Source organism: Cimex lectularius, unplaced genomic scaffold (genome assembly GCF_000648675.2).
Source record: "Cimex lectularius strain Harlan isolate CLEC.00 unplaced genomic scaffold, Clec_2.1 scaffold49, whole genome shotgun sequence".
NCBI lineage: Eukaryota > Metazoa > Arthropoda > Insecta > Hemiptera > Cimicidae > Cimex > Cimex lectularius.
Window position 1 is genome coordinate 123,005 of NW_019392644.1, and position 18,709 is coordinate 141,713.

Genomic DNA, 18,709 nt, shown 5'->3' on the forward strand with positions numbered 1-18,709 from the left:
GGAAAGTCTGCCGTGGGAAAGCTGAAAATTAACAAACCTAGGTGGAATACATGAATACTAGGGAGTATAAAATGGATTGGAAAGGTTGAGGTTCGGTAGGCAACGAGGCAGATACAATCAGACAGGTAGGAATTTAGGATGAGATAGTACGTACTAAAAAGGAAGGATTGAGTATCAGTTGTAAAATCTAACTCTTATTTAAAATTTATATTAAAAAAATTGAATATTGCAATTATTCACAATTGGGTAAAACACAATAGTGAACAAGATTTAAAAAAAAAGTTGAAAAACCACCCATTGCTAGCACTTCAAACTCTAAATTACATTACATTTCATCTTCACCAGGAAAAAGTCCTTTGAGAATTGCGTATTTATTATTTATTCAAGAGCTTTTGGATGCGTGGGATAATGTTGACTGAGAGTGACTTCCGATTTCTGGATAGGTGTCGTGTATGATGTATATATTAAGGTCATAGTGGATGGTTTCGTTGGATCGATATAAGGAAGCATAAGAAAGACTTCAGGCAAGTATTCCAGGAATGTTGCGCTGCCGTCTAACACGATGAATTTATCCGATTGTAATCCGCATTGTGTAGTAATTGTTGAAGCCAAATTAGAAATAATTAAAGTTTTTAGTTGAGATAAAAAAGTCAGTGTCAGGAGCGGGATTCGAATATTGATTGGTTTTTCTTTAGCATACATCATATTAAAAACACCACAATAATTGACAAAATAAAGAGTTTTGTTAGTCAAGAATGTTAGTGGCAAAACTGTATTACTCTGTGGGATTCTCCTGAAAATAAAATAAAAAATAAAATTAAAATTATTAATTAAAATTTCATAGGCTGTACAGCTAAGAAAAAGAACCCAGAAAGGCTAGTATGAGCCGGACTCTTACAACTCGGCCAACGCCAGTTCTCTACTGCTTATATACAATATTTACTAATTATATTATTTAATTATAAATTATTAAAAATTATAAACTGATAAAACAAACCACCACGAATTCTTAAAAATGTAGACAATCTTAAAATTACTACATAACATACAGAAAGACTATGGATCTATTTGGATAACCTAAAAATAAAAGAAAAACAATCAGCACATAAAACAACACACACATCATTCAAACCAGCTAGAAAAACTTATATGTTGTTTGAGTAATTCTTCTTCTTCTATTTAACATTTTAAATGGACAAATTATTGCAATATAATGTTATAAGGATTTTTCAATTAATTAGGGTTATTAGTTGAGATAAAAAAGTCAGTGTCACGAGCGGGATTCGAACCCACGACCTTCGGCTAGATACGCCGCTGCTGTACCACTTGAGATATCGTGACTTCGATCCACTGACACTAACTTCCCATCTCAACCCCACTATTTTAAATTTCTCTCGTTTTTGCCATTTTTCATTTGTCGCCGAGAATCAAATAAATTACACTGACTTTTTTATCTTCACGTAATTAATTGAAAGATATTAATTGGTCAAGCGGACTACGAAAACCAGTGAATTAGGAATAATGTTAATAATAGTAATAATATAAATATAAGTTTTTCATTGTTAAAAACATAATTACCGAACCTTTTGACTTTGAATTTCAGTCACGTAGATTACCTGGTTATACAAAATTTAACATTAAGATTTGAAATCAATATAAAATATATAACTACAAAGCTTAAACAAATTATTCTTCATAATCGTTTTACTCTTATTTACCTTTTTATATCAAAGAGAATAATTTTGATTCTTCGGAAGCAATATGAGTTTTAATCAAAGAAGTAAGAGTTCAAAACGATAACTGTTCTGTCGAGAATCTCTGGCAGTCGGCTGGAGGAATCGCCTGCTTGCTTATGCAGCAGCCCAGATATTGCGGAGCAACATGATGAGGATGCAGGCTTACACAATAAATAACAGGCTTGGATTATGTAAAGGAGCAAATTGACCCTACTCTCTCAGGCTGGGTCCGAAGTATTGGGTTGTCCGGAAAATAATGCAGGATTTTAAGTTTTCATTAAAAAAAATCTATATAAAATATTCTGTTTACGTTTACAGGATTACTCATTNCAAAACGCGGCGACAGTTTGAAATATTTACAGAAGAAAAACGATGAAGAGTGGCTCAATCAATTTAGAAAAGTACATCAATAATATTTTCTTCTCGTAACAACATTTCAACTTTCTCTTCGTCGATCATCAGTCACAAATCATTACGCAAAAAAAAATCAAGTGAACAATACAAGTTTTTTGAAAGTTTGTCGCCGAGATTAAAATAGATTACACGACATTTGAAAAATGGCAAAAAGGAGGGAAAATTGAAGGGGTTGAGATGGGAAGTTAGTGTCCAAGTGGATCGAGGTCACGATAGCTCAAGTAGTAGAGTAGCGGCATATCAAGCCGAAGATCGTGGGTTCGAATCCCCCTCATGACACTGACTTTTTTATCTCAACTTAAAACCTTAATTAATTGGATGATATTAATTGGTCAATAGTTTAGTGTAAAAGTGGCCAGTCTTTGTAATTGTCCAAAAAAAATTGGAAAAATTGTCATCGAAATGAAATTGTCGAGCCAAGGTATTCCAGCAAGAAAACCATGATATTTTGGACCTTATGATTTTCAGCGCAGTATTACTAGGAAGGTTAGGAAGCTGCAGATATAGGAAGTATGTAAATTTAATGTAAATTGAAACAAAAGTTCAACTGATGGGTCAAGGTAGATCATGTAGTTAGGGGTGAAAGAAGGGATGTGATAAATTTTACGGATAAAATAGCGTTGTAGGATTCAATTGTTTCATAGTAATATTTACAGAAGAAAAACGATGAAGAGTGGCTCAATCAATTTAGAAAAGTACATCAATAATATTTTCTTCTCGTAACAACATTTCAACTTTCTCTTCGTCGATCATCAGTCACAAATCATTACGCAAAAAAAAATCAAGTGAACAATACAAGTTTTTTGAAAGTTTGTCGCCGAGATTAAAATAGATTACACGACATTTGAAAAATGGCAAAAAGGAGGGAAAATTCAAGGGGTTGAGATGGGAAGTTAGTGTTCGAGTGGATCGAGGTCACGATAGCTCAAGTGGTAGAGTAGCGGCATATCAAGCCGAAGATCGTGGGTTCGAATCCCGCTCGTGCCATTGACTTTTTTATCTCAACTAAAAACCTTAATTAATTGAAAGATATTAATTGGTCAAGCGGCCCACGAAAACTAGTGAATTTTTTGAAAATAGTAAGTATAATATATACATTGTAATAAAACAAATAAAGTTTTATTGTAGTTTAAATTTAATTCAAATTAAAATAGCAACTTTTGTTAGCCACATATTATTTTTATTTGCAATATAAATAATAAAAAATAGCATATAAATCTAATTAGCATTATTAAACCTGACGTTTAAATCACCAGTCCGGCTCTAGGGACCACAGTCCTGTCTGCCATGTCCATCTTTGTTAAGATCCGAGGCTTTCGAAATCTAGGTCATTCAGCCACAAACTAGTTATTTATAACATTCAATCACTCCCTGGTTTGGTTCTCCTAATATCAACCCTTTCATGATGTATTTATTGACTAAAATAGTTTTTATTCACAATAAAACTTTCCTCGATAAAAAGGTAAATTCTAGTTGAATTAATATCTCGTTGCTGTTTCGAGTAGAGTTCACCCCTCCTCGGTTTATGTACGCACTCTTTATATTCGAAGCACGTAATGCTTTTTAGGCCAGTAATAGATATCTATGCGCAAACGGCGTATTGCCTATTCAGAATTTTCACTCTCAAGGGACACTCGGCCGATCTGGCCATGGCCATTTTTTTTTCAAGCATTCTTTATAATAATAAAGAATTAGCGTCGGGGGTTACTTATTTGATTGTCCTTTCTTTCTTTTCCTATTTTTATTATTTTTAACATTATGAAAATTCCCTTAGTGCAGATATTTCAAATAACTCGAAATTTAAGTTGGCTTCAATGTTTATCTTTCCTTTTTTGAGTCAACCTGTTTGTATTAGAAAGGTGAGCAAATATTTTAAAAGAAAGCCAAATCTTGTTCCCCGAGCAAGGTAGAAATTTGAAAGGTTTTTATTTTGATAGGTATTTCCACTCATAAAAAAACTGCTTTCTTTTTATTAGGTGATATTTTTTTACTCTGTAAATTTATACACATTAACCTATATAATGGTGAAAATTTGTATTAATGTTAAAATTCAAACTATTTATTTCGAGGCAATATTTCATTTTACTGGCCTAGTTGGTAATTTCAATAATTAAAGTTGTATGTGAATGGTCATAAGTTTATAATAAATTGAGTGTCTTTCAAAATTAATCGTGAATTCTGTTTTTACAATATTCATATTTTTTTTTATTTAAATGCTATTGTGTCTCAATTCTTTTAATTTAGTTACAAGACACGTTAAGGAGATGTGGAATGGAAATATAATTTTAAATAATTTTTTGAAGGTTTTTAATAAATTGTCAATTTCACGATGGTAATAGCAAACTTTTTCATATAAAACTATTAATATCACTAATTATTTTCTTATTTTCTGCAAAATCTAACTGAAAACTAAATAAAACAGCAAATATTTAACAATGTACAATTAATTTTTGTTATGCAAATATTTATTGTAAATAAACGGATGATGTTGGCCAATCCATCAAGTTAGGGAAAAAAATCGTTGTAAATATTTAATAAGTTAAAATGTACATTTAGTTATATTTACCGTACATAGGTATTGTTCACGTCATATTGGCGTATGAATAATGATGTGCAGTCCCCTTTTATGTAATCTTTCTAACCAGTGAGTTCTTTTTAGCCAAATAACAGGTAGGTAAATGTTGACTTAAAACTGATTTAATTAAAAGGAATAATTATAGAGATGGTAAAAATATTGCAGCTTTGAATAGGAACCAGGGACCTGACTCAATATGCATAGCAAATAAAATTATAAGTCATTTAAAATTCGGAAGCAATGGTTTGAGGTAGGGTGAATATGACAATTAACTTTTTGTAAAATGTAGAAACACTCACAGAACTTTTAGGAAGGTCTCAGGATTTCGAGTATTAAATAATCATCATCAGGAGGAAGATAGAAACACGTCTATCGACTGAATTGTAGAAATGGCCACCTTACTACCTTTTCATGATAACTACTCAACATCATCTTTATTGTGCCAACGTTTCGATCTTTATTGAGATCATCTTCAGGGCCCAAAGTGTTTGTTTTCTGCGTAACCCGACCGCATCTCATCTTTACTTTTTCAGCTTTGATTTGATGATTTCGTTTAAATTGTCGGGTAATTTTGAAGGCGCTTAACATGAAATTAACATTGCTTTTATTATAATGGTAAATTTACAAGTAAAAAAGAATGTTTTAAATTTTATTTAGAAATACAAATAGAATTGAACAGATATACCGGTTTCGATTGATATGTCACGCCTGCGACCAATTCAAAACAGATCTCCACTTTGAAAATCACCAAGAATCGTACGTTGGTGTATGTGATATTATTTATATAATATGTAATAAATATAAATGGGGGTGTTACTCACAGGGGGTTTACGAAAACTTTTGTGTTAACGAATTTATAAAAATAATATTACAATTTTTAATCCTAACATTGTTATTTAACGTGCCTTGTAAATAAAATATTTAAAACGATTGAAGTAATAAAGTAAGCAAGAGAAAGCAGTAAAAACAGAATTTACGAATCCTTTAGGAGGACACTGCATGTATGTATGGTCGAAGTATGACTGGTCTACTATCTTATCAGTAATCTGCTATATTTTTGATAATAATACAAAATATTATACTGAAAATTTCTGCTTCAAACTTGCAAACTGTACACAATAAAGAATTAAATACGTTAGAAATGATTATTGTCCATTATTGAACCACCGTAGTCAAAATAAATTATAAATGATGGGGTGAGTGCGGAGTTCAATACTTTTTAAAAAAGATGGCTCCTACTCACAGTAAGATGTTTTGCAACGATCCGGATTTCGAGCCTTTTAGCTCATCATCAGGTTGAAGGACTTCTACAACCACGTCTCTCGACATGAATTGCCAAAGTGAACCCGCTGATACCCCCGCCAACGCGACGTTCCAATGAGGAGCTGGGTTTTTAATGGCGCTCAATTTGAACGTGCGAAAAGCGGGTCTTATAACACAAATAACAATTGTAATAGTAAATACTGTAAGAAAATAATTGTAAATTAGTGATTAAAGGTAAAAAATATAAAAAAATAATAAAAATAAAATAATTACACAATACCTTAATATTATTAAATTATTATAAAAAATAATAACAATTAGGATAAATAGTTTAATTATTTGAACAATTAATATTATTTATATACATATTTAAAATGGGAGGCAGATCGAAATCTGTTACATTATTAATAAATTTATCACCATGTTCAATTTTACATTTTTTAATTTCAAATTTCTCAAACCAATCTAGTTTTAATAGATAGATCAATAGATAGTATATAGAAAACTCAAAATCTAACTGAAAACTAAATAAAACCGCAAATATTTAACAATATAAAATTAATTTTTGTTATGCAAATATTTACTGTAAATAAACGGATGATGTTGGCCAATCCATCAAGTTTGGGAAAAAATCGTTGTAAATATTTAATAAGTTAAAATGTACAGTTAGTTATATTTACCGTACATAGGTACACAACTACAGACACTATGATTCCAGCGGATTCTTCCCACCCATGGTCTCAAAAGGCTTCTGGTTTCATTTGGCTCATAGACCGTATGTTAAAACTTCCATTAACTCCTGCTAACTATAAAAAAGAATTAGATACTATTAAAACCAACGGGTATCAAGAAATATTTATTGATAGGTAATAAGTTAAAAGAAGAAAAAAATTAACTTTAAATGAATCAACAATAGGACTCAGCCACCCCACCATAAATGAATCATTAGGTTTCCGTTGTTTGCCATACATTGGTGAATTATCGGAAAAAGTTAATAAAATTTTTAAAGAAGAAGGTTTTAGAATAGCTTATAGAAGTACGGGGTCACTAAAAAACATCCTTTCAAAACCTAAAGACAAGGTAGACAACTTGACAAAAAGCGGGGTTCACCAACTCAATTGTAATTACTGTAATATTAAATATATAGGTCAAAGCGGTAGAGAAATAAAAACGAGAATAAAAGAACATTGCCTAAGTCGAACAAATTTTCGGAATAATTTCAATTCAATTTTAAATGCAACAGTGTTACATAGTTTCAACAAAGGAAGAGAACTAGATTGGTTTTAGAAATTTGAAATTAAAAAATGTGAAATTGAACATGGTGATAAATGCGTTAATAATATAACCAATTTTGATCTACCTCCCATTTTAAATATGTATATAAATAATATTAAACGTCCAAATAATTAAACTAATTATTCTAATTGTTATTATTTTTTATAATACTTTAATAATATTAAGGTATTATTCTAATTATTGTATTTTTTATTTTTTTAATTTTTTTAACTTTAATCACTAATTTACAATTATTTTCTTACAGTACTTACTATTACATTTGTTATTTGTGTTATAATTCCCGCTTTTCGCACGTTCAAATTGAGCGCCATTAGAAACCCAGCTCCTCATTGGAACGTCGCGTTGGCGGGGGTATCAGCGGGTTCATTTCTGCAATTCCCGTTGAGAGACGTGTTTGTGGAAACCCTTCAACCTGACGATGAGCTAAAAGGCTCGAAATCCGGATCGTTGCAAAACAACTTAATGTGAGTAGGAACCATACTTTTTAAAAAGGACCGTAGTCAAATGTAAGTAACAGTTTCCCTTCACGGAGAACATGCGAATCTCGAGTTGTGTTAGTTAAGTAAGGCCAGTGAATAAGTTGCATAATTGTTTAGGAGTACTGTTGTTCCGAAAGGTAATTGTGGCCGGATAGATAAGAGGACACGGTCTGTGAGGATCAAGATCTGCCCTCAGGGAGTCGGAAAGACAGTTAGTCAGCTTGTGTTATCTGCTGTTGGGATGGGAGGAAGCTCTGATAAACAGCATCTGGTAGTGATAACAGAACCAAACCATATTCCCTACAACAAGGTGGTTTGGCCTCGTGCCAGGCCACTTCTTCAACAAGTGCCTCAGCCGCCCCCGAGCACAAACACCCCATCCCACCGGCAACCCATCGCCCCGAACCATAACTGAGTTGTCTTCAATTAAATAGAACGGGCATGAATCTTCCCTCAAAGATAATTTTGAGTCCCCACAACTAACAATTTGTACCGCAAATCACTTGTCACTAAACATCTTTTTTTATTTTACTGTATTTTTTTAAAAAGATTTTATTGAACTTTATTTATTTAAACGGGTGTGAAAAGCGTTGGTTAACTTTTAATTTGAAGTGTGAACATAAAATATACTTAAAGAAATGATATTTCATCCAATATATCACCAGATCTCTTTCAACGAAAACATATTTAATATAAAATCGTAGAATTTAAAGAGAGATATTAGTCTATACTTCATTCGTTTTATTTCTTTTGGTTCTATTGAATAGAAAACTATCTTACTGAATAATAGATAACTATTTATTATCGTTGTGAGTCGCTGAAAAAAGAGAGAAAAAAGAAGCGGAAACGGGGAGTTTTCATTTTCAGGCGCTCTATATCAACCATAACGCACAACAGATCAGTATTTATGGTTTAGCATTTTTAACGCCTTGAATAAATCGAGTTTGAATAACATTTGTTAGTTTTATCAAAGAAAAATGAACTATTTCTTTTCTTACTACGATGCACCTACTTCTGCGAACGTTAATACAATTTATTACACTATAATAGATAATAAAATATATATATATTTTCTTTTAAGAAGAGGTTTTATCAAAAAATAACAAGCTTTTTTTCAAATTTCCTCACTTCCTTTCAGTCTAATTCTTTTTAAATTAAATTTCTGTTCATGCAGAATTCATTTCTTGGTATGTGTATGTTTTGCATTTATAACGTCTCGAATAAATTGAAATTGAATACTATTAGTCAGTTTTATTAAAGAAAAATACACTATTTCATTTCTAACTATGTCAGACTTACTTCTGCTAACCTTAATAAAATTTATTATACTATAATAGATAACGAGTTTAATCAAACGTACCGACTAATCTTTTTTAAATTAAATACTTTTTTACTGCAGAATTCATTTCTCGATGTGCGTGTATAAACAATATAAAGATTAGCAATTAATTAAGGTATAATAATATATTTATACTCATATTAAGGGCAAATAATTATTCTCCTTCCAGGGGCTCTATTAAACCTTTACTTCAATTCACTAGTTTTCGTAGTTCGCTTGACCAGTTAATATCTTTCAATTAATTAAGATTTTTAGTTGAGATAAAAAAGTCAATGGCACGAGCGGGATTCGAACCCACGTTCTTCGGCTTGATACGCCGCTGCTCTACCACTTGAGCTATCATGACCTCGATCCACTCGGACACCAACTTCCCATCTCAACCGCACCTTTTGAATTTTCCCTCCTTTTTGCCATTTTTCAATTTTCATTTTTAAAATCCCGCTCGTGCCATTGACTTTTTTATCTAAACTAAAAATCTTAATTAATTGAAAGATATTAACTGGCCAAGCGGACCACGAAATTAGTGAATATAACGATTAGCTTTGAAAAGTTCTCTTCGGTACCGGGACCTTCGATGCGTACCAAACCTGATCAACAAAGTTTAACTTGAAAATCTAAATGGATGTCTAGTTGTGCTTAACTAATGTCAAATTTTCTTTCCACCGTAAGAAATTACCTCAGCAAATTGTACCTCACGACGCTTAAAGTAATTGTGCCATCAGTTTTCACTTCGGCGAAAAGCTCCTTTTTTTCGCCTTCCTCCCTTTTTAATTATTCCTGGTCACGAAGCAGACTTCTGGAAATAAAGGACATTATTAAATCTCGTAAAAATACATTTTAAAAAGGTTTCTAGCTTATTTTCTTTGCCTTAGCAAAGCTATATTTCACGGTTTAATTTACGAATTTAAAGGATTTGTAAATCGCTTTTTCAGCTTTTTTATTACATTTTTTTACATGAGTAAAAAATGTAATAAAAAACGTAAGTAAACGAAGAAAAATCTTAAGTTTTAATACTGAAAATCATTGTAATTAAAACAGTTCAAATGAATTACTATAATATTATATAAAAATACTAATGTGTATGCATGAAGGTAATGCCATTTCTCAAGATTACAATGAGAAAGGTAAATATTGAAAAGCTGTTTACGCTCTTTGAACTCTGGACCCGGAGGCCGGTGTTCGGCCCAACTTTGCTTTGACCGGCCTAGTCCTTGTATCGCAGTCGGAGAGTGAACATATTAATTAATTGCCCAGTTTGTTTGATCAGTTGGCCCGACCAAATCGTGGTTTCTGCAGATCGTTAGCGGAAATAAAATACTTAATTTTATTAATTCTCTCGAGATCGTCATGGCGATTCCACCCTTTGAAGCTCTCGCTGGAGTGTGCCCAGAGGATGTAAAGGTTTCCCATCCCTTCCCATCGTCGAACACTCTTTTCCTTTTTATTCCAACTCGAACCACTCGTTCTGGCACTGAACAGCAACAGAAAGTGAGTTTATTTTTCATTTCATTTCTTTTTTTACATTAATTTTCTACCGTTCACTAAAAGCACGCAACAGAAGTTAACGAAGAATTACATTAACATTCCTTTTAACAAATAAATGTATTTTTTTAATTGTTTGGAATAATAATAATCAATTATAGTGAAAAGAAGAACCAAGAATAAATTCTCTAAGTAGTATAAGAAAAAAAAGAAGGATAAGATGGAGGGTTTGTGGTTTTAATAAATAATTATAATAATATGATTGTAATTGAAAATTTTACAAATCAAAATGAAGGTAGGCGAGAGAATTTGTTTAAAAGGCGTTGCGTGGGATGAAGTTAAGTAAAGAAAAAGTGGTCAGTATCGGTCGAAGGGAGTCACAAAAATGACCCAGAGATCTTCTTTTACCGCCAATACTCAAGAATAATTTTCTAGTGGGAAGAGGGATCCAGTCGATGAAACAATTTTGCAAACAGAACCTTTCTTAAGGGACGAAACCGTTCATTCTTAACACTCTTCCTGGATCCTGTTCTCCTTTAAGGACATGAATGCGTATAATCAATTTGATCACCAATTAAATTGTTTAAAATGACAAGTCTTTTCATTACAGTAGAATTAAAATATTGTTTGTTACTGTGTATTTATTTTAATTTGTAATAAATTAGGCCCTGACGCATCATAAGCTCTGAGAACCCAGCAATTAGTCTTCTTTTTTTCACCTGTCTAATGAGCTCTACAAAGATTGGAACTCTAAATAAAATATTCATATTTTTTGTTCGATATAATAGTTTTCTTTTACGTTTGACTATCAGTCCAGGTAGTTTTATCATTCCACCAATTAAACAGTTTTATTTATTTAAACTGCGTACCATGGCATGATTATTTATATGCTTTTATAATTTGCCTATTATTGATCATTTTTGTCTCCCTGTCCTCGCTGACTTGGTCTGTTGGATTAAGAGGTAACTACCAAATTACAGTAAAATTCAATTCTTATAGAAATTAGTTTACGGAAATGAGGACGATTTGATCATGGAACTCAGTTTTCGCCTGGTTTATTTCCCTCGTTTTAAAGCCAAGGAATATTTTAATATAAAACCGTCTTATTGAGAACGCTTTTCAATAAACTTTTATAAGTTTAAAATGTCTGTATTATGAAAGATATTGTCACAATTTTTAACGAACTAGAGTTTTCTGGAATTTTCATTTAACCTTGGTTTATGGCATTAAAAATTGTTTAAGACTTAAATACGGTCCCATATTTTTAAAATTTTTAAAATTATTTTCTTCCATATTGGTTTTTGAAATAATACCATCAACAACATTGAAGTCGGTATCGTTTGTGCCATAGACATGCAGGTGTTTTTTTAATGTCAATTTTTAAAAAATTCAAGTGTTCATTACAAAATAACTACAAAAATATTCTAATTTATTCAATGTTCTTATTTATTTTTATGGAGACATTCACGTCAATAATGATTTTGTGTCAAAGTAACCGACTCTCTCTCGTTTCTTGTTGCCAGGGATAACCTTTTACTTAAGATTATTTGGAGATCGTGAGATACGGTCTGGAGTGACGTAGGTTTTAGGAAAACAATTTCTTTATCGTGTCAACGTTTCGATCTTTATTGAGATCATCTTCAGTGCCTGGGATTGATAAAAATTGAATAAATTATACAAATGAATGTAGGATGTGAAAAAAATGAATTTCCTCAATGCTAGAAGTTTTAGACTCAATCAAAGTATTCGTACTCACTCATAGTGTTTGTTTGAGTTTGTGTCATTATTGTGTGAAATATGTATAAAAAAACTATAAATAAATATAAAGTTAAATAATTTCTTTTCATCCCCGTGGGTATTCTCAATACGACACGCAAGAATGACACATCTACAGAGAAAGCAAACACGTTGGGCCCTGAAGATGATCTCAATAAATATCGAAACGTAGGCACGACAACGAAAATGTTTTTCTAAAACCTACGTCACACCAGACCGTATCTCACGATCTCCATTTAATCATTAACTAACGGTCACTATACACCACACGTTTTTACTCAAGGATGCAAATATAAAAATTTATATTACATCAAGTTATTTAGCATGCACACTGCCACCGAGTACTCGATATTCCTCGGAGTAATTGAGTAAGGCCGACTCCATTCATGCTAATAAATTACATTCACAATCAGATTTCAATCACACTGTCCTACAGTATTAGATATTTCTCGGGGTTTCTACTTGAAAACTAATAAATTAAATCCACTCAGTAAATTGATATAAATAAAAACTTTCTCTCCCCATGGAATCCGGCGTACCAGGCTTATTCTTGGTAGGCACGGAAGAAACAACGACTACATCAACAGATTTAGGATAAGAAAAGACCCTTTATGCTCGTGTTCTCAGCAGCAACCGCAGGCATGGGAATATCTTATTTCAATGTCCTAATCACATGGCCGCGACAGCAGGACTGCTCAGAGAGGTGTCATTCAGGGGAGACGAACCGCATAGGTTGCTGACTGTTCAGACCAATTTTTATATTTTGGGACGAATTTCGATTTAAATTGAATAAATTATTACAATAAAGTATACCGATCATTTATCTTATAAATTAAGTTGAATATTATTGTTATCAGATTCACTAGTTTCGTGGTCCGCTTGACCAATTAATAACATACAATTAATTAAGGTTTTTAGTTGAGATAAAAAGTAAATGGCACGAGCGGGATTCGAACCCACGATCTTCGGCTTGATACGCCGCTGCTCTACCACTTGACCTATCGTGACCTCGATCCACTCGGTCACCAACTTCTCATCTCAACCGTCAAGAGGCGTATCAAGCCGAAGATCGTGGGTTCGAATCCCGCTCGTGCCATTGACATTTTTATCTCAACTAAAAACCTTAATTAATTATTGTTATCATTATCCACCATGAATATTAAAAAAGTAAATTTGTAATTGGAAATCAATGAATAAAACAGTTCCAATTAATTATTCTTTTCATCTAAGGTTTTAGGTCGAGAAGAAAAATTAGTACCAAGTGCGGGTTTAGAAACCACGACCTTCTGTATGAAATAATGAATACCAAATTAGGTACCGGCAATATCTTCGTTTTTAAAATTAAGATCAATTTTTTTTTGTAACCACCTGTAATAAAAAAAATTACGGGTAGAAAAATAAAATCCTCATCTGTAGAGTTACTCCAGTTAAGAATTAAAAAAAAAATCGTTTTGCTTAGTGAATTACAGTTATATCAGAGAAATAACTAAACGCCATACGAGACACAATACAAAATTATTTTATCCTATAAACTTAATCACCCAAAGGTTAAAAAATTGTCGGAAACCAAGTTTCAAAAGAAGATAGAAATATTTATTTAAAAAATAGAAGAGAATCAATATCCACGATGGTAACCGGAGGTGGCCGAGGTTGTCTGGCCTCCGGGAGGGGTGGCTTTATGAAAACGGGAGGGCAGTTAAAGGTTTAGTGGTGATCAGGTTGCGGGCGAGAGAACGGCGCCCTTTCACCCTTCACCTCCCAGTCAGATCCGCGATCTTTTCGCCTCACATGGCCGCTCTCTGTATCGAAACAAATGAAGAATTTGAAATAGAAGAATGAGGAAAACGGTCGAAAAAGGGCAAATTTAATTTCCGTTTTCCCACTTTTTTCCCCTAAGGGCTATTTTTCAAAATACGTTCACAAATAATCAAACAAATAAGGGCAAAACATGGATTACAGAACGTTCTGTCTCGTTTGGAGCGTACTGCAGATATACACAGGTAAAATCAAAAATTTGCAATTTTACAAAATTCTCCTAAACGTCAGATTATTTTTATATCTTCTTTTTGTACAATTTAAACAAAACCCTTATTTATAAAGATTTTAAGAAATATGCTTTGTGTCAATGTGTTATTATTTTACTTTTCTATTAAAAAAAAACACATCAAATATATGATACTTATTCTCAGCAATTGTTATTTCTGAATTATTGTCTGTAGAAGAAACAAAACAATTGTTTCTCACCGTAAAGTAAATATTTGTATTATCTTATATCTACTAAATTTGGATGGAGAATGCATGTTGACCATGATTGCCAGATAAGACGCTCAATTTACGTCATTTTTTCATTTTTGAATGTGATACTGTGCAAGTTAAGATATAAAATGATATAAATTAATTAAAACAACATGTTTCTAGTTTTTAGAGAAGAATTTTTTTGTTTACTTTCAAAACATCATCCTTAACTAACTCATACCAATTTATTTTCCATGGAAAAATAAACTCGTCAAAAGAATTTAAATTGGTCTGTACTCTTTGATGAAAGGAGATGAAATTACTAACGTTAACAGTTTAATATAAACATAACTAAAGGCATGAAGTGGTGTAAAATTATTTGCCAACAGTTTGATGGTACTAGATCACCTGCTCTGTTGTCGCTTCTTGTTTTATTTAAAATTAGTTTCGAAAATTTTATCCTGTTAGAAAGATTTAGCGAGCATGGGCGGACAGCAATCAAATGGAAAACGCTTTATAAGGATAAATTCGTATTACTTGAGAAAGTTCTGGCAGATTAGGGATTTCAATTTTAATGAAGTCTGTGACAGGATCAGGAAAAAAATAATTTATACTTCTAAAACTTGGGATGGTTAAGAATGACCAGGCACAATTAGCATGATCCAGTAATGTATTTGATCAATATTAGTAATAATAAAAGAACAAATTACAAAAATGTAATTATTTAAACAGTTTGTAAGGGTTTCCATTATCCAAGTAAATTAAACTCGAAGTATTCGAATTTTTGTTTATATGAGATGTTAAAGAAATTTAAAAAAAAATATTCTATAGGTGAGAACACTTCTCAGAATTTCGTCAGGTTTAGTTGATAAGACGGTGGGAAAAAGCTTTCGAAAGAAAAGGGGTGGGCGAGCATTGAAGATGACGTGTCAGTAGCATAAGTGGGTTGGGTTCTGATGAGATGGCTGAACTGCACTGGGATGATTCCCAGTGTCCGCTCCTCTTCTTCCGTATATTTCTTCGTCTTTCTTCCGGCTTTCCTACGACTCCAATCAATATAAACCGCCGCATCAGTTTTTGCAGGAAAATACGGCCTCACGAGTATCGCGGCCTCAGACGGGAGGCGAAATCTATTCCGTTTTCCTTTAGCTCCTCTGCTATATTTACGGGCGATGCTTATGTTTGAAATAGAATTTTTATAACCTTATTACTGGAGAGATTCCGTTCCGAGTTACTTTCACCCCTTTTATGTCAAGGGATAACATTTGATTTCCTAGACTTTCAAAATATGCAATCATACTTTTCCCAGACATATTATTTTCAATAATCAGTTTTTATATAATACATTCCTACTGAATCCTTAAACCTTATTGCATTTTAAAAACTTTTTTTTAAATCAGTACAGGGCAAATTTTATGTCTTATGCCAATAAGAGATATCACAACTATTTAATTAATTAAAAAATGGAAGTAGTCTGTTCACTTTTGTATGCAATTTTTGTTTTCCAGACTAGAAATAAATATTTTTCATTTTATTGTATGCGATACATTAACAAACGCTTAAAGCAATGTTATATATTGTGAAAAGTTTTTTTATATTTTAAGGCAATTGCAAGATTTAAAAATGTATATAACAGTTGATAAAGCAAGTCTACAATTGAAAAAAAAATTGATTACAATCTTAGAAGATTATTCAGGAGGGCTGTTCCACTTTAACATCGGGAATTGTACTTATTAAGTACCCTCACCGTCATCTTCTTCTTGTTTTTTTTTTAAATTTAAACATTTAGAAAACGTTTATATTTATTAACTTCAGGATAAAAACAACAGTTAGTTTTTCTGTTGCGTGTTCCCTTGTGGAAGGTAGACGACTTTCAGATTTCGGTTTTATGAAGTCTGTGAGAATAGGTGAAGCCCGTTCTACGGCGGATTTGAGTGCTTGGCTTTTTAACAGTTCTGATACTTGACTTTAATCGTCAAAGTTTACATCCCTTTTAAAGGACACATTTACAGTTTTCCCTGAATAGGGTTATTCCTGGCAAATAAAACATTTTCGATTTGAAACAGTTTGTCTTGACTGTACAATTTCCTATATGAAACTTAATCTGATCAACATTATATCGCGATAAAAGAAAACTTTAATTATCCTTTACCAATAATAAATCTAATGTGAACCAATGTCTTAACAAATAAAATGTTTCTATGATGGAAAGAAACTGAGAAAGTAATTACATTTTATTAATCTTGCAAAGAAAAGAGCTTTATTTAGCGTAGATCTTTGTTTTTGTACAAGTATTTTGCTTTAAAAATAAAATAAAAAATAAACAAATACAAAATAAAAGAAATAGACGGTCTATTATTGTACGCTATTTTGTTGGCTTTATGTAATTCGCAGATGGAATCAAACGAATAAAACGTCGTGGTGGAAAATCGTTAAAAATTGATTCAGTATGGATAATAAAGAGTAATTACCTGCTATTGTTGTGAGTTGAACATGTTTATTATACATTTGTATAAAGGTTAACAAACGACGTTTCAAATGAAAAGGCAACACGCGCCGGCGTCGAGGTCTCAATTTTCCAGCAAATTCATCTTCATGTATTGTTTCTTTTTGTCTTTCACAATCGCTATGTTTTGCGTTTGTTCTCTCTTCTCTCTCCCTCACCTCTACTCTTTCCCTCATCACCTCTCTCTCACTCACCTCCACTCTCTCTCTCTCTCTCTCTCTCTCTCTCTCTCTGCCTATCAATCTATTTTTTATTAATGCTTTATCTCTATAGTGTTATTTATTAAGAATTAATGTTTTTTTTAACAAAGTTATACAATTATTTACAAAAATTTAAAAAAACTTCCACTTTCACGGCGCCCCAATTATACTAAACCATCACGACAGGTATGTCTTGCCAAAACTGATGACCTGTGCGCCGTAAAACCCAGCTTCGTTCTCGGTCTATCATCCGTATCTCCATTGAAATCACACAAATTGTCAGCTTTCGATAAAAATATTTAAACTCCAATCGAAAGCTTGAAACATAACCTTATTCCTTTTGTTTTTTCCGGAATGTTTAAGGAAACAAATAGCAACAAATCCTCTCTCTCTCTCTCTCTCTCTCTCTCTCTCTCTCTCTCACTCTTTTTATTAGTGCTCTATATCTGTAGTGCTATTTAATAAGAATTAATGTTTCTTTTTACAAAGTTATACAATTATTTATAAAAATTAAAAAAATTTCCACATTCACGGTGCCGCAATTATACTTAACCAAAGCGACAGGTACGTCTTGCGAAAATTGATGACCTACGCGCCGAAAACCTAGCGTCTAGGTCTCATTTTTCCATCAAATTATCTTCATGTAATATTCGAAAGATCACGTTCATAAAACATGTTCGCTCTCTTTCTGTTTATCTTTCACTATCGCTACCTTTAGCGCTTGTTCTTTCTATCACTCTTTCTCTTTTTTTCAGGATCATTTCATTTTGTGCTTCTTTTTTACTTGTTTTCTCTATTAATTTCGTTTCCCAGGTTTCTCTCATTGTCTATCCCACGTTTTTTGTTCAAGTTTCTATTTCTCAGTCTACCTGACTGTCTCTCTATTACTCTTAATTATATCTTCATTGTTTTCTCTTTACACACGCTTTTTCAAATTTTTCAGATTCTCTGTGCCCTATTTTCTTTCTCTCTCTCTCTCCCTTCCTATCCCCCTTTCCCTTTTTCTCTCTACCTCCCTATCCCATTTTCCATTATCTCTCTTTCTTTCTCTCTCTTTCACTGTTTTTTATCTATCTGCAACCTTCCTACCTTCTGTCTATCTACTGACCTAATGTTTTATAAAAAATAATATATTTTTAAAAGAAACAGTCAAGGTGTGCCACAGGTGGTTTTGGTTGAAAGTTTAAAGGGCCGACAAGAAGCGAATTAACCATTTAATTGAAAATCATCTACAGTAAACCTCGTAGGACATTATTAACATTTTTATTTTATTTATTGACATTCGTTGCGGGAAGACATTCCAAAATTTTAACAAGTCATTTCTCTGAAGGCTGTTGACGAAGGCCCAACATTGATTTTACGTAACAATCCACTTCGACAGAGTTAATGGCGAATGGCAAATGAAAGT

General features: G+C 32.4%; 1 protein-coding gene across 1 annotated transcript in view; it reads left to right on the plus strand.

The window, feature by feature from the left end:
* Positions 1–14,084: 14,084 nt before the first annotated feature.
* LOC106670093 overlaps positions 14,085–18,709 on the plus strand; it is a 295,520-nt gene continuing 290,895 nt past the window's right edge. Inside the window, exon 1 of the mRNA XM_014400108.2 lies at positions 14,085–14,360. Coding sequence (XP_014255594.1) covers positions 14,309–14,360 — 52 coding nt within the window. The 5' untranslated portion in view covers positions 14,085–14,308. The remainder of the gene's footprint in view (positions 14,361–18,709) is intronic.